The 26544-nt window shown below is 39.6% G+C and overlaps 1 protein-coding gene across 3 annotated transcripts in view; it reads left to right on the top strand.

Moving 5' to 3' along the window:
- The first annotated feature begins 4159 nt into the window (after nucleotides 1–4159).
- Nucleotides 4160–26544, top strand: part of OSBPL11 (oxysterol binding protein like 11) — a 98727-nt gene continuing 76342 nt past the window's right edge. Inside the window, exon 1 of one of the 3 annotated variants that reach the window (XM_073804122.1) lies at nucleotides 4160–5069. In XM_073804122.1, coding sequence (XP_073660223.1) covers nucleotides 4879–5069 — 191 coding nt within the window. In that variant the 5' untranslated portion in view covers nucleotides 4160–4878. The remainder of the gene's footprint in view (nucleotides 5070–26544) is intronic. The other 2 variants (XM_019923096.3, XM_019923095.3) reach the window with 2 other exon arrangements.

Consider the following 26544-nt stretch of genomic DNA (forward strand, 5'->3'; position numbering starts at 1 on the left):
AGTTGCTACACATCAGTCTGTTGTGCATTTGGTTAGCATGGGCTAGTCCCCAAGTCTCATCACCACTGGGAGCAATGACAAAATAGTTTCTGGTTCTCTAAAGCTGAGGCCTTTTCCAGACTCTATGTTGTCCCTTATCCTTGGGTTGGCATGTTCATCCTTCACACCTGGCCATTTCTCCAGTGAAGGTGTAACACTCATAAGGATTCTTTTCCTTGATTGGAGCCTGGATGATCTTGGTCGAGGGTGGCTTACTTTTTTTTTTTTAATAAATTATTTCAGGATCTGTTTATTTCATCAGTAGTGGAATTAGTTAATTCTTTTTTATTTTTTTAAATTTTGGCTGCATTGGGTCTTCGTTGCTGCTCGTGGGCTTTCTCTAGTTCCGGCGAGCGGGGGCTCCTCTTCGTTGCGGTGCACAGGCTTCTCATTGCGGTAGCTTCTCTTGTTGCAGAGCACTGGCTCTAGGCACATGGGCCTCAGTAGTTGCAGCACGCAGGCTCAGTAGTTGCGGCATGCGGGCTCTAGGGCGCAGGTTTAGTAGTTGTGGTGCACGGGCTTAGTTGCTCCGCGGCATGTGGGTTCTTCCCGGACCAGGGATTGAACAGTGTCCCTTCATTGACAGGTGGATTCTTAACCACTGTGCCACCAGGGGAGTCCAAGTGTGGCTTACTTCTATAGCTGGCTGAATTTATTGCTTATTTAGACATCTTTATCTCAGTCAGTATTGGACTATAAAAGGATAACTTTAAATCCTATAGCTATTACAACAACCTTCATGCTATTTTTTTCTTGGATAGAGGAGTTTGGAATTTATTCCATAAGTAATGAAAAGTCTTTGGAAGGTTCTGAGTTTCAAAGGGGGATGATCAGAGTTGTGATCTGTGAAAAGTGTAGAAAAGACCAGAATTGGAAAGACCTGTAAGAATATTACTGCACCTTTGCAAATCCAATCTATTTACAGCACCGTAGCCACTCCTACCTCCATACAGTTTAGATGGACTTACTTTTTTCTATCCTGACTGCCATCACCCTAGTCTTATCACTAGCATCGCTTCTCACTTCATTTCCTGTAATAGCCTCCTGACTAGTCTCCCTACTTCCTCTTTTTCTCCCACTAAAATTAATTCTTTATGTGGCAGGTAGAGAGTGAGTTTGTTTTTTTTTTTTGCTGTACGCGGGCCTCTCACTGTTGTGGCCTCTCCCGTTGCGGAGCACAGGCTCCGGACGCGCAGGCCCAGCGGCCATGGCTCACGGGCCCAGCCGCTCCGCGGCATATGGGATCTTCCCGGACCGGGGCACGAACCCGTGTCCCCTGCATCGGCAGGCGGACTCTCAACCACTGCGCCACCAGGGAAGCCCAGAGAGTTTGTTTTTTAAAACATACCTTTATTTTGATTTAATTCACCTACCATGAATTTACCTGTTTAAAGCATACAGCTAGGGATTTCCCTGGTGGTCCAGTGGCTAAGACTCCCAATGCAGGGGGCCCGGGTTCAATCCCTGGTCAGGGAACTAGATCCCACATGCTGCAACTAAGAGTCCGCATGCTGCAACTAAAGATCCCGCATGCCACAACTAAGACCCAGTGCAGCCAAATAAATATTTTAAAAAAATAAAGTATACAGTTAAATGGGTCTTAGTATATTCACAAGATTGTGCAACCATCACCACTAATCTAATTTTAAAACATTTTTATTACCCCTCAAAAACCTCATACACATTAGCAGTCACTCCCAATTCCTCCTTCCTCCCAGGCCTGGCAACCACTAATCTACCTTCTGCCTCTACAGATTTGCCTATTCTGGACATTTCATATAAATGGAATCACACAATATGTGGCTTTTGCTTTCTTGCTTCTCTCACTTAGCATAATGCTTTTGAAGTCAATCTTTGTTGTAGCATATGTTAGCACTCCATTCCTTTTATAGCCAACCAATATTCCATTGTGCGGATATAACCGCATTTTACATTTCCACTAGCAGTGTATGAGGGTTCCAATTTCTCCACATCCCTCATCAACATTGGTTTGGTTGCTCTCTACCTTTTATATATATAAATTTATATATATAAATGGTATATATTTATATATGTAAAAGGTATATATATATATACACACACACACACACACATATAATATATATATATATATATATATATATATATATTTTTTTTTTTTTTTGCCACAGCACATGGCTTACAGGATCTTAATTCCCCGACCAGGGATTGAACCCGCACCCTCGGCAGTGAAAGCACGGAGTCCTAACCATGGGACTGCCAGGGAATTCCCTTCTCTACCTTTGTGATTGTAGCCATCCTAGTGGGTGTGAAGCTCTCTTTCATTGTGGTTTTTTTTTTGTTTGTTTGTTTGTTTTGCGGTACGCAGGCCTCTCACTGCTGTGGGCTCTCCCGCTGTGGAGCACAGGCTCCGGACGTGCAGTCTCAGCGGCCATGGCTCACGTGCCCAGCCGCTCTGCAGCACGTGGGATCTTCCTGGACCGGGGCACGAACCTGTGTCCCCTTCATCGGCAGGCGGACTCTCAACCACTGCGCCACCAGGGAAGACCTCATTGTGGTTTTGACCTCTGTTTCCTTGGTTAGTAACTATGTTAAGAACTTCTTAATGTAGTTATTGACCTTTGCTATATCTTCTTTGGAGAAATATTTATTCAGTTCCATTGTCCATTTTAAAATTTAGTTATTTATCTTTTTATTAATGAGTTGTAAGAGCTCTTTACATATTCTGGATATAAGTCGCTTGTCAAATATATGGTTTGCAAATATTTTTCTCCCATTTTATGGATTGCCTTTTTACTTCCTTGATGGTATGGTTTACAGAACAAATGTTTTTAATTTTCATGAAACCCAACCTATTTTTTCTTTTATGCTTTGATGTTGTATTCAAAAGGCTTTGCCTGACCCCAGGTTGTGGACATTTACACCTATGTTTTTTTTTAAGGGTTTTATTGTTTTAGCTCTTACATTTATGTCTTTCATACACTTGGAGTTAACTTTTGTGTATGGTGTGAGGTAGGGGTCCAATTTCATTCTTCTGTATGTGAATAGCCAGTGTCCCAGCACCATCTGCTGAAAAGAACAGAGAGATCTTTTAAAAACATAGGTCAGATCACAATCCTCCTTTATTAAAATTTTCAATGATTTTCCATTGCACTTACAATAAAATCCAAATTTCTCTGCCTATCTCTTCACTTTCATTTCACACCACTCTCTTATTCACCATGCTCCAGGTCCCAGGTCTCTCATCTCCCAAAATAAGTAAAGCTTGCTATTCCCTTAGCTTCCTCACGTTTCTTTATTCTCTCACTTTAAATGCCATCTCCTCATAGATGACTTTCCTCAACTGTTCTTTCTAAAGTAAGTTCTCTATTCCATCTTGCTTATTTTCTATATCATCTCCTTTTATTTTCCTCATGGCCTTAATTACCTATATATCTGTATCTACTTTATTACTTTATTTACTTTCTTTGAGTAACACTTCTTTGCCTCTGCCATAGTGTTTCACATATGGTGTACATTCAATTGTTAGAAACTATTATTTACAATTAGAAGGGACTTTAGAAATCACCTAAACACTCTTATTTTACAAATGCAAAAATCTAGGTCTAAGGAGGGTGAATGAGTTGTCTGAGGTTAGAAGGAATACTTTGATACTTTGATACCGAGAGCTCTAATTTCCAGGACAGTTTCTTTTTCATTTATAACACTGATTTGCCTTATGCCAATATCATGCTTTTTTTTTTTTTTTCCGAAATAACTAAAATGAAGAAATGGTTTTGTAATTCCTTATAGAAATGATATTATTTTTCTAAGCTTTCTTCCTAAAATGACTGAAATGGGCCCTCAAATGGACGGCCTGGCTCGGGTTAGGAAGGCCGGAAGTCACCCTCCAGTAGGGCACTAACTCCTTTGTTTCTCCCTCCTTGGTTGTCCCACCGCCTCCTCCCTCTGCTGCCCACCGCCTCCCTTGCTTCGGAGTCCGCCGCCCCAGTACAGCCATCGCCGAGGCTCCGCCCCCTTCAGGGCCCCGTGCCCTGCTCCAAGATGGCGCCGGGGGCTTCTGCTCTGGGGGAAGTGAGCTCACACTACTCCGGAAGGGAAGTGGGGGGGAGAGAGCAGCCGGGCGGGTGACCGGACTGGGGGCAGTGGGTGGGGTGGTGGCTGCAGCTGTGGCTTTCACATTCGGGCTAGAGCGAGGGCAAGGGACTCGTCCCGACCCCGGGAACCCAGTCGAGGGCCCAGGCCTGGGGGCGTTGGAGGAAGTCGCCCCGAGCAGCTCGCCTCTACCTGGAGGCTAGGCGACCCTGGGAGCCGGCGTCCCGCCCTCGGCGGCCTCCTTCTCCGACCCTCCTCCCGGGCTGCTCGCGGGCGGCTCCAGCTCTTTCTCGAGGGCTGCGGTGGGAACCGCCGAGCGGGCTGGACCGAATCCTCCCGCTGAGGACCGGCCGGAGGAGCAGAGGGAGCGCGGCGGGTCAGTCCGTCAGCGCAGAGGTCAGGCCGCGGGTACCCGTCCGTGGTCCGTCCTTCGCCCAGCACTCCTGGCTAGAGTCCGCGACCTCCCCACGCTGCTCCTGCTTCTCCTTTGAGCATGCCACCAAATCCTCTGGCAGGGTGATTTTTTTTCTCCTTGCTTTTGCCCGGAAGGAGATATATATTGAAAGGACATCTGTCCTCATCGCTACCCCTCTCCTCTTAAAAGTTTTCCTTCAGGGGGAATGCTTGCATTCCTCCCCTGGACCATTTGATGATTACTACTCCAGCCGCCGTCTGGTTTAGCAACTGGGATCACCTTCAGATCAGATCTTAAATCTTGTCACTTACAAAATTACAGAGTTGTTCTCTCCCGCCCAAGAAGGGCAAATGGACCTTGGAGTTAAGATGCAGGGGGGTGAACCAGTGTCAACAATGAAAGTCTCCGAGAGCGAAGGAAGGCTGGAGGGCCTGGCCACCGCGGTGACCCCGAACAAGAGCAGCAGCAACAGCAGCTGTGGGGGTGGAAACAGCAGCAGCGGCAGCAGCCGAGGCGGCAGTGCCAAAGGCTGGCAGTACAGGTACGGCTCTTTCTCCACGGTGATAGCCTGAGGTCGGGGTGTGCTGGAGTCTGCATTCCTACAGTTGCTGAAGGATGACGTTTTTTCACTAACTTCAGAAGTAACTAATAACATTTCATTTGGACCTGTGGTCTCATCTTTATTAGCAATATTTAATTCATTCATTTGTCCATTCATTCAACAGGTATTTATTGAAGGCCTTTTGGAGAACACATAAATGTATCCCTGAACTTCCTCCACGACTCTAGAGCTAATTTTTTCTCTGATTTGATTCTATACTCACTTTTGTTTTTCCTATATTGTAATTTGTTTACAATAAGTCTGCCTCCCTTGCTTGTTGAGGGTAGGGACTGTTGAACTCAGCTCTCTCCGGAGGCTAGCAAATGCTAGGTGCTCAAAACATGTTTATCCAGTGATGGATGGAATCATTCAGTCAGAAAAGATTCTTGCCCTCATGGTGTTTGCCATTTAGAGGGAGAGATGTACATAAATAATCTGAATACAGAGGCAAAAGTACAACTGCTAGTGCCTCCGAAACTCTAAACTAGTGAGATGTTTCAGTTTGACTCGATCAGGCCACTCACACCTCTCTGTCTTTGAGAGATTCTACGTTTATTTAATTTTTATTGATATGAATGAAAAACTGAAGGAACAGGAAGTGAGTACTGGAGAAGCAATGGCAGTTTTATTTTTTGTTTTTGATATGTAAAGGGTAGGTGGATATAACCATCCAGAATCTTTTTTTCCAAATTGAGAAATATTTGACATGTAACATATTAGGTTCAGGTGTATAACATAAAGATTTGATATTCGTATGTATTGTGGAATGATCACCCCAATAGATCTAGTTAACATCTGTCACCACACAGAGTTAATTTTTTTTTAATGAGAATTCTCTTAGCAACTTTCTTATTTTTAAAAAATATTTATTTATTATTTATTTATTATTTTATTTATTTTTGTCTGCGTCGGGTCTTAGTTGCAGCACGCGGGGCCTTCATTGAGGCGTGCGGGCTCTTCATTGCAGCACACAGGCTTCTCTCTAGTTGTGGTGCGTGGGGCTTCCTTTCTCTAGTTGTGGTGCGCAGGCTCCAGGGCGCATGGGCTCTGTAGTTGTGGTGCGTGGGTTCCAGAGTGCGTGGGCTCTGTAGTTTGCAGCACGCAGGCTCTCTAGTTGAGGCACACCAGCTCAGTAGTTGTGGCATGTGGGCTTAGTTGCCACACGGCATGTGGAATCTTAGTTCCCTGACCAGGAATCGAACCCGCGTCCCCTGCGTTGTAAGGTGGATTCTTTACCACTGGACCACCAGGAAGTCCCAGCAACTTTCAAATGTTTGATATAGTATACGGTATCTATATGGTATCTGTAGTCACCATGCTGTACATTACATTTCCAGGACTTATTTATTTTATAACTGGAAGTTTGTACCTTTTCATCACCTTCACCCATTTCACCCACCCCTCCCTCTGGCTACCCTCAATCTGTTCTCTATATTTATGAGTTTTGTTTTGTTTTTTAGATCCCATATGTAAGAGAGATAACACAGTATTTGTCTCTTCTCTGTGACTTATTTCACTTAGCATAATGCCCTCAAAGTTCATCCATGTTGGTGCACATGGCTAGATTTCCTTCTTTTTTTATGGCTGGATAATATTCCATTGTGTATATATACCACATTTTCTTTGTCCAATGATCACTGTCCATCTGATGGACACTTAGGTTGCTTCCATGTTTTAGCTATTGTAAATAACACTGCAATGAACATGGGGGTCCAGATATCTTTTTGAGTTAGTGTTTTCCTTTCCTTCAGATAAATACCTGGAAGTGGAATTGCTGGATTATTCAGAATCTTAAGAATGAATGAAATTGGAATATCTCATGGTATTGGAACTATAGGAATGAATTCTTAAATTTTGGTTAACTGACTGCCTGTGTGCTTAGCTCTCGGTTCTTTTTAGCTTTTGTGCTGTTTGTAGTTGTGAAATTTGAAAGGGATTAAAGTGAAGATTTCATGAAGGATATACATTTATCACAAATAATATCCATATATGTGAAATATGCAGGACTATATTAACACACAGAAACAAAGTGTAGAAGATTATAACTTTTTATTGATAAGTGATTATATGACAGGAAAGTATATTTAGTTACTATGAGATGTCTAGGCTCACTTTTGGAATGCATGATGCTTTTTCTTTTGTGGTTTAAGACTAACCATATAAAATTATCAATAACTTAGCAGGGTTATTTTGATATGACTTAAGGAAGCAAGATAAAATAATATTTCATGTAGCCAGAGGTGAGTCTTCTGACATCCTCAACTCTTTGAAACCCAGTCTTAATTGAATTAAAAAGTGAAACAGGTTTCTTAACACTGTCATAAAGCCATATACTTTACTCCTATAGTTTGATTCAGGACCCTATTATCCCTTACTTAGGGTATTATTTACTGGTTATATAATTTTCAAACTAGAATCTGTTGCACGCACAAATGAAAAAAGTTATCAGGGGAAGTGTAACAGGAAATGGCAGCTGACAGCATAGGACAGTCAAAGGTTTGAAAAGTTAACATGCAGACTAAGCTGTATTACTTCCTAGTAATATAATCATAGTTACAATGACCTTAAGTCATCCAGGAAAGCACAGTCTGTTTAAGCAAAGAACTGTAAGATACAGTGGTGAACAATTTCAAGGAAAATAGCTAAAAGTTTTTTTTAAATGCTTAAGTATCTGGAAAATTCAGTTATGTGGAACTCTTCCCCAAGGATGCAGATATATAACGCATTACTGCATTTACATACTGACATATCTCTTTACTTAAATGAGGCTTGTTCGAAGCTAATCCTTCAGCCTACCTCTCAATCGAATTTATCCCCTTGTCCTCTATGACACTGATCAAACAATTTTATCCATTGTCCTGCATTGCTCCTTCTTCCCTGGCTTCTTCCTGTGAGGCCCAAAGCTCTAGACTTTAAAAACAACAACAATAATGAAAACTAACCTAAATCCTTTCCCCTTAAAAACAGTTTACACTCAAACTGCCTCCATTTCCTTAGCCCTCATTTATTGCTCAACCCATGACAGTTGGCTCTGTCCTTACCAAGGATATGAGTAAAAAATGATGAATGTTTTTAGATTCCTATTCCAGTTGATATCTCTGTAAGTGTATCTGTTATTATTCTTTTCTTGACTTTTTGGACATTACTTTCTCTTGGTTTCTCCTTTATTGCTCTAACTGTCGTCTAATTGCTCCTTTTTCATTTCTTTGGTTGGCTCTTTTCCTTTAGAAGCTGGTGTGATACTTCATCATCTTCTGTTCTTAAGCTCATGTTTTCTGTTTGTTATCTCAGTCTTTTCCATGGCCTCAGCAGCTCTCTCTGGAACTTGAGAGCTGTAAATTCAACTGCTTACCTGTAATTTTCTACTATCCCGTTTTAAAAAATGGAGATTTCAGGTTATGTCTTAGGGAGTGGTTGAAATTTAGTAACGACTGTGGTTCAAACCCTGGGCTTTGGCTTTACAGACTTAGAAAATTAATTAGCATAATGTTTTCAAGGTTTATAAATGTCACATATATCGTTACTTTATTCCTTTTTGTGGCTGAATAATACTCCACTTATGTATATACCATGTTTTGCTTATCTCTTCATCAGTTGATGAACATTTGGGTTGTTTCCATTTTGTGGTTATTATGAATAATGCTGCTTTGAACATTTGTGTTCTAGTTTTGTGTGGACATGTGTTTTCATTTCTCTTGGATATATACCTGGGAGTGGAATTGCTGGGTCATATGGTAACCGTTTAACTTTTTTTTTTTTAATTTATTTTATTTTGGGGTCTTTGTTGCTGCGCGCAGGCTTTTCTCTGGTTGTGGTGAGCGGGGGCTACTCTTCGTTGCTGTGCGCGGGCTTCTCATTGAGGTGGCTTCTCTTGTTGTGGAGCATAGGCTCTAGGTGTGCAGGCCTCAGTAGTTGTGGCACATGGGCTCAGCAGTTGTGGCTGATGGGCTCTAGAGCGTAGGCTTGGCAGTTGTGGTGCACAGGCTTAGTTGCTCCATGACATGTGGGATCTTCCTGGACCAGAGCTCAAACCCGTGTCCCCTGCATTGGCAGGCGGATTCCCAACCACTGCGCCACCAGGGAAGCCCCTGTTTAACTTTTTGAGGAACTGTCAGACCATCTTCCAAAGCTGCTGCACCATTTTACCTTCTTATCAGCAGTGTGTTAGGGTTTTAATCTCTTCACCTTCTCATCAACACTTGTTATTGTCTGTCTTTTTGGTTTTAGCCATCCTAGTGGGTATGAAATGGTGGTGGTGGTGCATTGTGGTTTTGAATTGCATTTCCCTGATGAATAATAACGTTGAGTATCTTCATGTACTTATTGGTCATTTGTCTTATCTTCTTTGGAGAAATGTCTGTTCAGAGGTTTTGGCCATTTTTTTTTTAATTGAACTATAGTTGGTTTACAATATTGTGCTAGTTTCAGGTATACAGCAAATGTCATATATATATATATATATATATATATATATATATCAGATTCTTTTCCATTATAGGTTATTACAAAACATTGAATATAGTTCCCTGTGCTATGCAGTAGGTCCTTGTTGTTTATTTTATATATAGTAATTTGTATCTGTTAATCCCAAACTCCTAATTTATCCCTACCCACTTCCCCTTTGATAATCATAAATTTGTTTTCTATGTCTGTGAGTCTATTTCTGTTTTGTAAATAAGTTAGTTTGTATCTTTTTTTAGATTTCACATATAAGTGATATCATATGATATTTGTTCTTCTCTGCCTGACTTACTTCATTTAGTATGATAATCTCTAGGTCCATCCATGTTGCTGCAAATGGCATTATTTTTTTGTATGGCTATGGCTGAGTCGTATTCCATTGTATATATATACCACATCTTCTTTATCCATTCATCTGTTGATGAACATTTAGGTTGTATCCATGTCTTGGCTATTGTAAATAGTGCTGCTGTGAACATTGGGGTGCATGTATCTTTTTGAGTTAGAGTTTTGTCTTTTCCGGATATATGCACAGGAGTGAAATTGCTGGATCATATGATAACTCTACTTTTAGTTTTTTAAAAAATAAATTTATTTTATTTTATTTTTATTTATTTTTGGCTGTGTTGGGTCTTCGTTGCTGTGCGCGGGCTTTCTCTAGTTGTGGCGAGTGGGGACTACTCTTCGTTGTGGTGCGTGGGCTTCTCATTGCGGTGGCTTCTCTTGTTGCGGAGCACAGGCTCTAGGTGCATGGACTTCAGTAGTTGTAGCACGTGGGTTCAGTAGTTGTGGCTCGCGGGCTGTAGAGCACAGGCCCAGTAGTTGTAGCACATGGGCTTAGTTGCTCCATAGTATGTGGGATCTTCCCGGGCCAGGGCTCGAACCCGTGTCCCCTGCCTTGGCAGGCGGATTCTTTTTTTGTTTTTTGTTTTTTTTTGTTTTTTTGGTGCCGAAACCCAGGAGGCAGATGGATTCTTAACCACTGCACCACCAGGGAAGTCCCAGCAGGTGGATTCTTAACCACCGTGCTACCAGAGAAGCCCCTATTTTTAGTTTTTTAAGGAACCTCTGTACTGTACTCCATAGTTGCTACACCAACGTACATTGCCACCAACAGTGTAGTTCCCTTTTCTCCACACCCTCTCCAGCATTTATTATTTGTAGACTTTTTGTTGATGTCCTTTGGCCATGTTTAATTTGGATTTTGGGGTTTTTTTTTTGAGTTGTAAGGGTTCTTTATGTATTCTGCATACAATTTCCTTATCAGATATATGATTTGCAAATATTTTCTCCTGTTCTGTGGGTTGTCTTTTCACTTTTTTTTTTTTTTTTTGCCATGCCACGTGGTTTGCCGGATCTTAGTTCCCCAACCAGGGATTGAACCCGGGGCCATGACAGTGAAAGCACTGAGTCCTAACCACTGGGCTGCCAGGGAACTCCCATCTTTTCAATTTCTTGATGAAATTACTTTCAGCACAGAATAATATAAAATATTAGAAATAATAGAAAATTATTTTTATGAATATTTGTTTTCATTTAGTTTTAAGATGATTTAGTGGTTTTTATGTTTAATTATAATTAATTATGTTTAATTTTAATCCACCTGGAGTTTATTTAGAAATATATGAGATAGTGTGTTATCTATTATTGTGTTACAAATTATCCCCAAATTAAACAGCAGCGTTTTTTTGTCTCACAGTGTCTGTGGGTCAGTAATGTCTGTGCAGCACTGCTGGGTGGTCTGGCTCTGGGTCTTCCACAAGGCTACAGTCATCTTGAGGCTCAGCTGGGAAGGATCCACTTCCTGGCTCATTCTTGTGGCTCTTGGCACAATTCAGTTCTTTTGGCCTGTTGGAAACAGACCTCAGTTCCTCATGAAATGACCACTGGTGGTCTCCTTTGGTTCCTGGCCACATGGGCCTCTCCACGTAGCATCTTACTACTTGGCAGCTTGTTTCCTCAGAGTGAGGAAGTGAGAAGAGAGTGCTAGCAAGAAGGAAGTCACAGTATTTCATAACCTAGGCATGGAAGTGAAGTCACATCACTTTTCACTAATCATTAGAAGAAAGATGAGGTTCAGCCCACACAAAGGTGTGAATACCAGCAGGTAGGGATCAATGCAAGCCATGCAAGAAGGTGCCCGTCGTAAATGTTAGTATGAATGGACTCAAGATTGTCGTCTATGATTGAGATAGATTTGACAAGTACACAGTTGGAAGTAAAGCGGAGAGTTGGAGGCTGAATTTGACTGTTGGGGAATAAGAGGAGCTACTTGGAGATTAGTTGCAGTGACCTAGACATGAGCTAATAAAGGGAAGGTGTTAGTAGGCTGGAAAAGAAGGAAATCATTAGAGGAAGAGTGACAGACCTTGGTGGTTGATTAGGTGATTGGGTAGAAGGTAGTAGTGAGGGAAGGAAGTAAAAATTGACTTCAGTTATCCAGATATAAAACTTTGAAAAGTCTGAAGGAGAAACAGATTTGGGGGAGTCAAATGATGCATTTGTTTCTAGGTACGTTCAGCTTAAGTTGCCAGAATGTTTAAGTGACCTTAGAGATACGGTGCATTAGAAATGTAGATAATTGCCTTTGTAGTATCCAGAATGTTTTCACTTCTGTTATCACATTTAATCCTCTTGGACGAAGGTAGGGCATCTAGGGTGTTGTTATCGCCATTTTACAGTTGAAGAAAACGGAAATCAAAATGAGTTGGCCAGGGTTATATACCTAGTAAGTGAAAGAACTTTTATTCCTAGGTAGTTATTTGTGTAAAGGTATTAAAAATAGATGAGCTCTCTAAAGGAATGAATAATTATTGATAAATAATTAGTTTAGAACATGGTGGTTTCATCATTTACTAGTGTTTTAACTCATGCAGCAAATACTTTTGAGCGTTTACCATGTGTGAAGCCCTCTGTTAGTTAATTCCAAATTAACGTGTGCTCTCAGAACAATGAAAGTAGGGACCCCAAGGCTTGGTTTGGGAGGGTCATGAAAAAGAATCAAAAAAGGGAAGAGCCTCAACTACATTTGCAAAATATGTCATGACAGACTTTTTAAAAACCAAAGCTGAGATGTGAATTTATTAGATTAGCCTTACATTTTCTTCTTTCCAGAGTAATTTATACTCATACGATTTATATTCACCGTTTAAAATAAAAATAGATTTCTTTTTCTTTTTAGATTCCTTAATTCTAGATCCTTCTTCCTTTTTCATAGTAACGTTCAAAGTTTATGAAATGTGTGTGTTTCCATTATTTTTCTTCATGTCAGCTTTCAGAAAAATTTTCAAATCTGCAAATCTGCCACTTGTTTATTTAAAATGGACAGATGAGAACTACCCAGAGGAGGAACCGGGAAGCAAATTGGGGTGTATGATGGGCCTGCTTTTTCCTGTTTGGGGCTCTGTGCTAGCTAACCTCTGTTAACAAACAGATCTCTTTTCCTCATCATCAGATAGTATGCATTTCAGTAAATGGGTAGAAGTCTGCAAATGTATAGTATAGAAATAATTTTTGTGGTCAGACCTGGTATCTTCCACTCTAAATACTCTGTTACAGGGAAAAGTACCCATTTGCAAATGGGGAAATGACATTTGCCTAAATATAACCTAATGTTTGCTGTCTTTGAGATTTTACCACGTCTTTTGAGGTTGATTTGAAGAAGAAGTCGTAAATGTTTGCTTTTTTCTCTGTAGGGGTTAAAGGGAAGTTGGATATATATTTCTGTAGCCTAGATTTTGTTTTCCTATCTGAAATCTGCTACAGATGATAATAAAAACAAGGGAAAGACAACTTACAGGCATGAAACTGAAAACAGTAAAATACTGTTCCAGAAATCTAGTGAGAACTCTACCAAGCCTTGAACAAGATTTTGGTTTGTTATGGTATACTGTGATTTCTTATATTTTTGCTTTACGAGTTTAAATATAATCCATTTGAGTTCATATTTTCCTAGAAGTGATACTGTATTAAAACTATACAAAGACGGGAGTCCCTCGTGGTCCAGTGGGTAAGACTCCGCGCTCCCAATGCATGGGGCCCGGGTTCGATCCCTGGTTGGGGAACTAGATCCCACATGCATGTCGCAACTAAGGAGTCCGCATGCCCACAACTAAAAGATCCCACATGCTGCAATGAAGATCCCATGTGCAGCCTAAATAAATAAATATTTAAAAAAACAAAAAACTATGCAAACAACTTAATGTTAGAACATACAAATTAGGGTTTTTTTTAGTATTTTCTGAATAAGTCACGTAATTTAGGTCCCAGAGGTAATTGTCCATCAAATAGACTTGTGGGAAATTATGTCTTTTGTTTTTGGTTTTGAGTATAGTAGAGATGGCAGGGCCCATGGTGTAATGGTTAGCACTCTGAACTCTGGAAATAGTGGAGAATATTCTTGATGTAAATTATACTACTTTGAGAGAGGGAAAATCTTCCCTAGCTAAGAATCTTCCACTGTACTGATTTTGTTTAATAAAATGATTTGTGTCCAGACTTGTTCAGGTTTAACTTAAAACGAAATTGCCTGATTAAACAGTCACATTAGTGTTTTGGCATTACCATCTGGGTTTTAGGACAATTTATAGAGTAGTTTAGTTTGCTGGTGAAAGAAAGGATTTTCTTTTTGGTTAATAAGGTATTGTAACAAAACATGATTTCCCACCTAGAGTTTCCCTGTACTTGAGTTTGGCTGCCATTGTGGTTTGCTTCCATTGCTACTATTGAGGTTGGCTGGAGGGTCCCTGGAGGGGTAGACTGAAGTCTATGGTTGCTACTGGCTGTAGCTGGAAACCTTAGTCAGAGGGATCGAAGGGAGAGAAAAAGAAAAGGAACAGGAGGGAAAACAGGGACAGAAAAAGGACATAGCAAAGAGAGACAGAGGGAGAGAGAGGGAGTGAGGGAGGGAAGAAAGGGACAGAATGAAAATGATATAAATGGTGAGATGAAATGCCACCAATGTTGCTTCTGGAACAGGTTTCCTAACCTTGATAGAGGCCTTTTTAATATACTGCCTGAGCCTATACCCTCAATTCTATAAAGAATTACTTGTTTAACAATTTTGTAGATGTTTCACATTATAACTAACATAAATGAAAAGTATTTTTAATTTAATTTTGGGGAATAGGTAATATGTTCACTTGATCCAAAAAAATATTAAAAGGTGTGTAATGAAAATCTTCCTTCCACCCGATCCTCCACATGCTCAGGACTCCTTCCACCTAAAAATAGAGGGTACACACTCTTGGCTTCCTGTGTGTGCTTTCAGAGATTTTTTTAAAAAGAATTAAGTAAATACAGTATACATTTGCCCCACTTTTAACTGTATCACAAATGATATCATACTATGTGTGTGTGTGTATGTATGTATATACATACATACACACACACACATATATGTATGTAATATTAGTTCAGGCTGCCATAACAAAATACTGTACTCTGGATGGCTTAAACAACAAATTTATTTTCTCACAGTTGTGGAGGCTGGAAGTTTTGAGATCAGGGTGCCAGCATTGTCAGGTTCTGGTGAGGGTGTCTTCCAGGTGTGCAGATGACCTTCTTTTCACTGTATCCTCACATGGCAGAGGGGTGGGCTGGGGGGGCTTCTCACTGTGGGCTCACATGGCGGTGGGGGGAACGTGGGGGAGAGAGAGAGAGGTTGAGAGAGAGGTGTGAGAGAGCTCTCTGGTTTTTCTTGTAAGGGCACATCTCATCATAAGGGCCCCAGTCTGTACCTAAGCATCTCCCAAAGGCCCCATCTCTAAATACCATCACATTGGGCGTTAGGACTTCAACATATGAATTTTGTAGGGACACAATTCAGTCCACCTTTAATAAGTTCCCTATCTATGGACATTTAATTTGTTTCCAAAATTTTGCTATTATAAATAATGATGCAGTGAATAACCTTCTGCACATTTCACAAGCATATGAATGTATCTGTGGGAAAAATACCCAGGCGTTGGAATTACTGAGTCAATTTGTAATTTTGATAGTAGTTATCATCAGATTTCTCCTCATTGGGGTGTACAGTGGCAATGATTGAGTGCTTATTTCCCATCAGCCTCTTCAGCGTAATGTGTTATTAGATTGGCAAAAATCTAAAAGTTTAATAGGTTAAAAAATGGTACTTCAGTGTAGTTTTATTTTGATTCTTTTTTTTATTATGAGTGAGGTTTTAGTATTAAATTCTGAATGAGATTTTTTTTGCAGAAAAATTTAACAGGTTTGTTTATGATTATAATAAAGTTGAACTGCTGAAACTTGTTCACTGAAACATTCTGAGTTGCATTAATGCTTTATGTCCCCACATTTATATTAAAAATTCAGGGACTTCCCTGGTGGCTCAGTGGATAAGAATCAGCCTGCCAATGCAGGGTACATGGGTTCGAGCCCTGGTCTGGGAAGATCCCACATGCAGTGGGGCAACTAAGCCCATGCACTGCAACTACTGAGCCTGCATTCTAGAGCCCGTCAGCCACAACTATTGAGCCCTCGTGCCACAACTACTGAGCCTGTACTCTAGTGCCCATGTGCCACAACTACTGAAGGCCACACGCCTAGAGCCCATGCTCCACAACAGAAACCACTGCAAGGAGAAGCCCGCCCACCGCAACAAAGAGTAGCCCCCCTGGTCGCCACGAATAGAGAAAGCCTGTGTGCAGCAACAAAGACCCAATGCAGCCAAAAATAAATAAAATTAAATCATTAAAAAAAATCACACACAAATGAAAATGGAAAAACTGCCAATACCTGATTACTGTCCCCTATTTTTCCACTAGCAATCATATACTTAAGTACCTTTGGACCCCAGGGGAAAAAAATATCTAATGTTCAGAACTACCAGTGACAGGAAGAAGAGGATTTTTTTTTTTTTTAGAAGAATGAAAGGTTTCCCATCATAGTGAATTCTTAAGCATGTATTCTCCATATATGCGGCATGCTAGCTGGATGTCTTTTTTTTTTTAATGAATAAATCCTTTCTGCAATTAACAGCTAAGTTTTTTTTAAAAATAAATTTATTTTATTTTCGACTGTGTTGGGTCTTCCTTGCTGTGAGCGGGCTTCTCATTGCAGTGGCTTCTCTTGTTGCGGAGCATGGGCTGTATGCACGCAAGGTTCTGTAGTCGTGGCTCACAGGCTCTAGAGCGCAGGCTCAGTAGTTGTGGCACACGGGCTTAGTTGCTCCCGGGCATGTGGGATCTTCCTGGACCAGGGATGGAACCCATGTCCCCTGCATTGGCAGGTGGATTCTTAACCACTGTGCCACCAGGGAAGCCCTGGATGTCTTTTGGCATAATTGTTATGGCATGGATAGCACACAGGTTTGTGTTTCCAAAAAGGCCAACCAGATAGGCCTAACTTGCCTCCTGCAAAGCACCAGTAGCTGCACTCTGGAAGTGCAGATCTGCTTTGAAGTCCTGAGCAATTTCCCGCACCAGAGGCTGGAAGGGAAGTTTGCCAATCAGAAGTTCTCTGGACTTCAGATAATGTCTGATTTCACCAAGTGCCACGGTACCAGGCTTGTAACGATGAGGTTTCTTCACACCTCCAGTAGAGGGCGCACTCTTGCGAGCGGCTTTTTGTAGTCCTGCTTCCTGAGTGCTTTACCACTGGTGGATTTGCAGGCAGGCAGCTTTGTATGAGCCATGGTATAGAGACCTCTTACTTACCGACCTTCTTTGGCTGGTGCTCAACAAGCTAGAGCTGGCACTGGTGTTGGAGAGCGACGGCCTCTGAGTGGGATTTTATCCTGTTTTGCTATCATGGTAAATCGTGAATTAGTTTAAATCAGCAATTGGGAAGAGTCTATACAAAATATACTTATGCCTTTAAAATTTTTTTTTCTTATTATACTCTTGGTAGCTCAGAGACATGGCTTCATCTTAGAGTATACATTGTATGTTTTGAAGTCATATTTTTAAAATTTCATGTGATTTTATATTTATACAAGATATGGAATCATTTGATTATACAGATTTGTAATTGGGAGGTAATCCACTTCCTAGTAGTAATAGAGAGTTTGAAGATTATATATATATGTATCTCCACCAAAAATTACGATGAAACTATTATTTAAAAAGATTATTTATTTAGTTTTTTGGTTGTACCAGGCAACATGCAGGATCTTAGATCCCTGACCAGGGGTCGAGCCTGGGCCCTTGCCAGTGAGAGCGCAGAGTCCTAACCACTGAACTGCCAGGGAATGCCCAGATTTTTCTTTTATTTAAGTAGTAGAATGAACTTTTAAAATTTTGTGTTGTTTTTTGAATAATTAATATTTATAGGTTCTTTAAGGAAAAAAACTTGAGCGTTTGAATTTGTTGTTACTTAGGCAATAAGTGTAAAATTTTCAAAAGAAGAATCAACTCTTTAGTCAGGTTATATATATATATATGTATATATATATGAAAATGAACATTGCTTGGTGCTTCTTGTGTGATTGTCACCTTTTTTCCCCCTTTTTTATTCAAATGTGGAGGAAGGGAAATGGTTTTCTGCTTTTTCTTTATACTTTCAATTTTGAAAGAATTAGCACAAGGGAAGAAAACATTCTTTCTTGAATTATACAGAAATTAAATGTTACTCTAAATGTGTTTTTGGAACCAAGTATGGTTTAAAACCAGAGAGAGGTACATACAAAAAGAGAAGGAGAAAATAGACATACAGATAGGGAGGGTGGCAGTGGACTTTAGTACCCTGCTGTTCTCTTGGTCTGTGCTGTCTTGGTCTCATTGAAATGGCTTACTGCGAAGACCTTTTGAGAGTATATGGGGGATAAGTAAATGCTGCTATGTGAACAAGAAAAAATGTCCTACTTTTCTCTAAAAATTTTAAATGTGAAATATGATGTTGTTCTTATTTGCAAACTTTCCTTTTGAAATAATTTTCTTTTGAGAAAAAAACCTTTAGAATTTTGAGTAATGAGTAATGTACACACATTTTAGATTTAAAGGGTCATCTAACTAAAGCATGAGAAAACTGAGGCCCAGAGAAATTAAGTGATTTGGTCAGCCTCATTCATGGTGTTAGTCAGTGGGAAAGTCAGAACTAGGTCCTTTATCCATCCCTTTTAGGTGTGCATTCCACAGTATAACACTACCTCACACTTAAGCTTTAGAAACTTAATTTTGAACATAAGCGGTATTGAAAAGTCCACTAGTAATGTCTGGAAGTCCTGTTTATAGGTAAAAATTCACCCTATTTTTGTTGGCCAACAATGGTGCTATAGGCTGGTATGAGAAAACTGGCCCTTTTTTTATATTGAAAGGTGGGAGTTATATTAGTTGTAGCCTTTGGAGAGCAGGTTGGCAATATCTATAAATATTAAAAATGCATGTACTTTTCACCTAGCGATTTCATTTTTCACAGATGTACTCAAAGATATATGTGTAACTTGTTTTGTTACAGTATTGTTTGTAATAATAAAAGCCTGGAAGCAAATGTCCATCACTAGGGGGACTAGTAATACTGCTTTGCAATGGATTACTATACAGATGCTAGAATGAATTAGACCAAAATGAAATCATCCCTAAGAAAACTGAAAAAAGCAAGGTACAGTGTATGTAATCTCAACCATTTTTTTTTTTGGCTGCCCTGGGTCTTAGTTGCAGCACGTGGGATCTTTGTTGAAGCGTGTGGGGTCTTCAGTTGAGGCATGTGAACTCTTACTGCGGCATGTGCGATCTAGTTCCCTGACCAGGTATCAAACCAGGGCCCCCTGCTTTGGGAGCACGGAGTCTTAGCCACTGGACCACCAGGGAAGTCCCTAATCACAACCATTTAAAAAAAAATGTGTGTGTGTGTGCTCGTGTGCGCACGTCCACACTTGTAGGTACATAGAATATCTCTGAAGAGATACATAAAAAGTTGAGAGAAGTGCTTGTCTCTGAGGAGGGGAACTGGTGGCTGGAAGACAAGGTTGGATAAGAAACTTTTGACTGTAGGGACTTCCCTGGCAACTAAGCCTGTGCACCAAAATTACTGAAGCCCGCGTGCCTAGAGCCTGCGAGCCACAACCACTGAGCCCGCATGCCACAACTGCTGAAGCCTGTGCACCTAGAGCCTGTGCTCTGCAACAAGAGAAGCCACCGCAATGAGAAGCCTGTGCACCACAACGAAGAGTAGCCTCCGCTCGCTGCAACGAGAGAAAATCCACGCACAGCAACACAGACCCAATGCAGCCAAAATAAATAAATAAATAAATTTATTGAAAAAAAAAGGAAAGAAACTTTTCAGTATATGTATGTAATACTCATTAGGAGACAGTTCTTAATGGGTCTCTCATGTTTCTGCCTGTGTTGTTAGCAGAGGTACTGACTCTCCTTTGTTCTTTACTGTTTTTTCCAAAATATTTGTATAGCAAACAGTCTTGAAGGTTAGAGATAGTATTTCCCTCCTGAGCAAAAGTCAGGTTTGTTTACTGTCTGATATAATAAACATAATGTCTCCTTGCCATGGAGGTCAGGTAGACTTACTGTCCTTAAAAGATTTGGGTTCCCTACACTCAGGGTTCCTTTTCTGTACCACAACCTACCACATGTGCAGGCATCTCCTGCCCTCTCTGCATTGCCCTGTGTGATTGGGCTTATGATCTGTCTGCTGATATTGCTGTGACTACTGAAGTCTTTTGTCTCTGACTTACGAGTTTCATGTATCCTGCCAGCATCTGTGAAACTGGCAAGCTAACTTGTTAGCTTACAAATAGGGTGACATCTCAGACCCTTCATAGTTCTTGACAAAATACTTACTGGAAAAATACAATAATTATTTTTTTAAATAAAGAAGTGGGAGACTCAGGGCTTTTTAGGTCCCATCATTCTGACTTGAAAATGTCAGGCTGACAAGGTAAGAGAGATCTAAAGAACTGATCTAGAAAATGAGCCCTTTCCCCACAAAGGAATCGACTCCCTGGAGTGGGAGAAAACCAATACTTGCTGAGCATTTACGATGTTGAAAGGTACTTCAAATATATTTGGGTTGAAATATATTATCTCTTCCTGTTTCCTCATTATAAATCTGAAGTTAGATGTTCTTATCCGCATTTACAGATAAAGACACATAGGACCGGATGTGTTACTTGCGTAAAGTCACACTGGGATTCAAACCTGTGTGTGTGTTAAGCTCATGCTTTTCCCATTATAATAAACCACTTCCTAACTTTCTGGAAGCGTTAGAATTGACTTTCTGCTTTTCCATGTAGAAGTTTCTTCTGTCCCATCTTCACATGGCCAATTATCTGCATGAGGGATTTCTCAAATTTAGTTGTCTGTAACAATCAGATTATATATTGGACTTCTTCTGTTTTTGGTCTGTATAGGCAACCATTTTACAGCTGTGCTTCTCGAACTTTCTTCATGAAATCTCTCTTAACTGCATAAGACAGTAGGTACCCCCAGTGGATGCAGTTTGTGATTTAAAGCAGCCCATGGCTGATATCACTTTCTTGGGAGTTATCTGTAGTATCTTCAAAATTCATGAGGATTTTATATTCTACTCTGTAATATATTTGTTATTGGGTTTTTCAGAGGTCTATAAATAATATCATGAGTTCAGGACCAGTTGAGAAAGAGAACATAAGGGGTGCATGTATCTTTTCGAATTATAGTTTTCTCTGGATATATGCCCAGGAGTGGGATTGCTGGATCATATGACAACTCTATTTTTAGTTTTTTGAGGAACCACTGTACTATTTTCCATAGTGGCAGCACCAATTTACATTCCCACTAACAGTGTAAAAGGGTTCCCTTTTCTCCACACCCTCTTCAGCATTTATTATTTGTAGACTTTTTGTTGATGTCCGTTCTGACTGGTATGAAGTGGTGTTTTGATTTGCATTTCTCTAATAATTAGCGATGATGAGCATCTTTTCATGTGCTTATTGGCCATCTGTATGTTTTCTTTGGACAAATGTCTTTTTAGGTCTTCTGCCCATTTTTTGATTGGGTTGTTTGTTTCTTTGTTATTGAATTGTAGGAGCTGTTTGTATATTTTGGAAATTAAGCCCTCGTCATTTGTGTCATTTGCAAATATTTTCTCCCAGTCCGTAGGTTGTCTACTAGTCAAGAACTATCCTCCAAAAAGGCTTAGTTTGGGTTCATTACCTTGTAACATAAATAGCATGAAGGGAGGGAGCAGTCTGCTTATGGTTTCCTTTGCTGTGCAAAAGCTTGTAAGTTTGATTAGGTCCCATTTGTTTGTTTTTGCTTTTATTTCTGTTGCCTTGGGAGACTGACCTAAGGAAACATTGGTATAATTTATATCAGAATGTTTAGCCTATGTTCTCTTCTAGGAGTTTTATGGTGTCTTGTGTTATATTTAAGTCTTTAAGCCATTTTGAGTTTATTTGTGTGTATGGTGTGCGGGTGTGTTCTAGCTTCATTGATTTACATGGGACTATCCAGTGTTGTTTCTACCTTTTGGCTGTTGTGAATAATGTTTCTGTGAACATTTTTATCTGTTGGAGTTCTTGCTTTCATTCTTTTGTGTATATACCCAGAATTGGAATTGCTGGATCATATAGTAGTTCTATGTTTAACTTTTTGAGGAACCGTGATGCTGTTCTCCACAGTGGCAGAACCATTTTACAGTTGCACCGGCAATGCACAAGAGTTCTAATTTCTCTACATCTTTACCAACACTTGTTATTTTCTGTTTTGTTTTGTTTGGTTTGGTTTTGGTTTTGATAATAGCCATACTAATGGGTGTGAAGAAATTGTTTTATTACTGGAAAAACTCACTGAAGAAAGTGCCTTTAACATGGGTTAAATAGGTTAGCTAATATTTCACCCTGTAATTAGTCATGCCTATCTACCTCGTCACAAGCAGCTTGGAATACTCAGGTCTTATTTCCATCAGAGCAGATGAAAATATCTTCTCTGGGTAGGCAGGCAGATACAAAGAAGAGAGCCCAGAACGGGCTGAGCCATTCATTCATACCCAGCTATGGAAAGAGTGAGGGGAAGGCTGGGGAGAGAAGGACAGGAGCTCTCTGGAGAAGTCCTCCTCATGGAAATATGTGAGGAGGGAGCAAGTTTCTTAACATTTATGTGAGTTTTGACATTAAAAAGCCTTTAACTTCTTATAGTCAAGTAAATTTGCTTTAGAAAGATAGTCTAGTTTTACCCTGTTCTCCTAGCCATCTAGCCCAGTTTTGGATATGTGTAACCTAATTTGAGAAGTAAGGGTTTTTAGGAAACACAGTTCTACATCCCAAAAGAGCAATGCTCATATAGTCACATGGGAAAGTTTTAAAAAATTTAATCCATACCTATTAATAAGTGTAAATAGCTCTGTGCCTGGACTGTCCCACCTAGTCAATGTAATTGAACATTTAAAAAATGTTTTGTTTGATTATAAAAATAATATATTAAAATTGGAAAATGTGAAACAGTAAAGGGAGCAAATTAAATCATTCATAATTCTTCCATCCAGTGATAACCACAGTTAACTGTTTTGTGTACTTTTGTTCTGTGCATATATTTTACACACTATATAAAATTCTGTAACCTGTACTTTTAGTGCTATTAATAAGTGTTTCCCCATGTTGTTAGAAACTCATAAACATTTTAATTGGTGAATACTATTCTATCATATTTCTTAATCATTTTCTTAATGCCATTCATTTAGCTTATTTGTTTTTCTTCCTTTCCTCTCCATTCATTTCCTTGTCTCTTCACTTAATTTTTTTTACTATTATAAATAGTGCTACATTGGACATGTTTGCATATTATGTTTGTCTACATTTCTAATCGTCTGTCTGGATACCTAGAAGTGAAGTTCTTGGACCAAAGAGCATTAACATTTTTAAGACTCTTAGCAGAAGGGAGGAAGTCTCCCTTGACTTGTATACTTTTTGGTATAGATTAAGACACAGTTGAAATTAGAATTAGTTTTAGCTGGGATTTATTTGAGTATACAGGCTGTGAATTGAGTTGTTGTTGCTGTTTTTTGTTTTTTTGTTGTTTTGGGTTTTTTTGCAGGCTACTCAGTTGTCTTGTGGTTTTATAGAAAAATTCTGCTTCTGTCTTCCCATTGCCTAATTCATTCAGTGGAGATGTATTGAGCACCTGTTTATATCCCAGGCTATACACTAGGTGCTGCGTGGACTGCTAGGATGAGTAAGAAGCAGTCACTGCTCTGTGGAATATCTTTTTACAGCGCCAGGAGGTACATGTGTTGCAGTCATTCCCATCTGTTGTCAGTTGCTTTTTCCTCAGCTAAGCAGACTGCTCCCTCCCTTCATGCTATTTATGTTACAAGGTAATGAACCAAAACTAAGCCTTTTTGGAGGATAGTTCTTGCCTAGTAGAAAGTAGGAATTTTGAACTGTGGCTTGACTGGCACCTCCTTTACTACAGCTTGCATAAATTTCTGCCTGTAATTAAATGCCTTAAGGTATCCATCTCTAATTCCTCTACCTGGGCTCTGGAGCCCACCTCTCCCCCATTTCCTTCTATCACTCTCCTGAGTTGTGGTGAGCCTTTTTCTCGTTACTATATCCTGCCTGTCAGGCACTTACAGCTACCGTTGCCTTAAGCCCATAATATCACCTTAACCACTTCTCTTTCTCCCAGTCTCTCTTCAGTTATTGCCATCTGGCTCTGCCTTCATCATTAAATTGGAACTGTTATCTCTTGGTTGTTAAATCTTTTTTTTTTTTTTTTTTGCTGTGCCTCACGGCTTGTGGGGTCCTAGGGGCCACAGCAGTGAAAGCACCGAGTCCCAACCTCTGGACTGCCAGGGGATTCCCTTGGTTGTTAACTCTAATAGAAACTTCTCAGTCTTCATTTTCCTTCACCCCTCAATAGTATTAAACATTCTTGACCAAAAACTTACTTGAAATATTCCTGATTTTATTCCTACTACTTATCTACTTATCTCCTCTCTGTACTCCTCTTGCTTTAAAACTTTTCCTTAGGGTTCTCTCTTAGACTCTGTCCCTTCTCTTGTCATTTTATAATATTTCCTAGGTGATTTTCTTTACTCTCATCATTTCAAATACCAGTTACATGCTTATATGCTGATCACTACCAAAATCTGTATGTTCAGTCCAAATTGTGCTACCTTATTGCATATCTCCCTGTGTTATGTCCCACAGGTCCCTTAAATTCAACATGTTAAATTGGAACAAATCCAAAACTTCCTTTATGATCCCCATAAAGGCGTTTGTTCGTATCTACACAGTTGTGCCAGCTGGAAATCTGGGTGTTCCCCTTGTCCCTTCTCTCTCACTCTCATTCCACATCTGATAAGTCAAGTCCCGTCCATCGTTTCAACCTAATCACTATTGAATCCTGTGTCTTTGTTTAATGAATCCTGTGTCTTTAACACAGGACTCTACCCTTTCTACAAATGAAAAACTACCCTTTTCATTTGTATGACAGCTAAAAGCAGAGAGTTCCAGTGGGTCATTGTCTTTTTCTTCAAGGACGTACATTTTTTTTATATTAGGTAATGGATTTGGGATGGAGAGGAATCGCCTTTTTTACTTCCCCATCCTTTTCTGTGGATTTTCAGAGTGCTTTTCATTTAGAAGGTACTGAGCAATAGTGTTGAACTGAAATAAAAGGATGTGAAACTGTTAAAAAAAGTGGCTTAATTTTATTTTATTTTTTCATTTTAAAACTATGTTTAATTTTCACATATTTAATTTTATATATTATTTAATTTTGTTTTTATTAAAATACAAATAAATGCTTAACATTTAAAAATAAATGAAGAAAGAAAATCAGTGAAGAATAGAACAGTCTCTGTGGCTTCCAAGGTTCTTGCCGTTTCTCTACATATAATATTGATCGGAACCTCTGTTCTCAAAATACAGGGTTTAGTCTACCGGGGTCTAACCATGGAAACAGACTTTTTTAACTGAATTCAATGTTGGTGAAAAAGTAGTTTAATTTTAAAAGCTTCTGCATATCTTCCTTAAGTCTGATAAAGAAGGGTTAAGAAATGTGTGTTATAGTAATGAAGAGTTAGGAATTGAAGCAGTCACTGTTAAGATACCTAGGAGGTGATGAACCTCAAACAGAATAATGCCACTTGGCATATAGTTCAGTTAATCAACTGTATTTATAGACTATCAGCTTCTAGCGCTAATTTCAATAAAACGTTAACAAGATCAGAATATACGCAATTTGTTGAGTGGTGGAGTTGCTGAAGGACTGAAGAAGAAATTAACTTTTTCATAGCTTATTTTTCTGTGTATTAGTCTTTTGGACCGTCATCTCTAATTCATAGAACACAGAATATTAGTATGATATAATCAGATATATGGTATATTCCCACTTTAACAACTAGGTTTTATTCATATTAACAGGTAAATCTTCTATTAAATTTACACATTTTAAATAGGAGCAAAGCATGAGTGTTAGAAGTACTACATAATAACTATAAGGAAGTAGAGAGAAGAAAGGAGAGGGAACGAAAGATGTTCACTCAGAGCTTTTTATGCTGGCCACCAGATGGCACAGTGGTTCCACATCAGCTGGTTGCACTGACTAGAGAAGGGGAAGGATGAGAGAGGGACAGTGCAACCAGCTGTTCCAAGAATGGATTGCTCTTCAGTTGGTTCTTTGTAACCTCAGATGTCTGTTTTCTGTAGTAAAAGCAGGCCAGCAGTTTATAAGTACATATTTGAATTTGTTTCTTTTGAAGCTGGCTTTATGCTACTACCAAATGAACCATGTCAGTATCCCGCTTGTGATTTTTGTGAGAAGGTTAACTCTTTAGATGCAAGTATCAAAAATATTAAAACACTAAAAATTAAACATAAAACATTACTGTACTGTGGAATACGAGGATACACGTTCATTTTATTTAATGAATGATGCTACTGAAATTATACTCTTAAAAATTCATTGATAGTCATTAAATGACTGATATAAATAACTTAGATATGACCAAAATGAGGAATACCTTTAATAATATGAGGGACTAAACAAAAATAAGG

The sequence above is a fragment of the Tursiops truncatus genome, chromosome 4, assembly GCF_011762595.2.
Source record: "Tursiops truncatus isolate mTurTru1 chromosome 4, mTurTru1.mat.Y, whole genome shotgun sequence".
In the NCBI taxonomy this organism is placed as follows: domain Eukaryota; kingdom Metazoa; phylum Chordata; class Mammalia; order Artiodactyla; family Delphinidae; genus Tursiops; species Tursiops truncatus.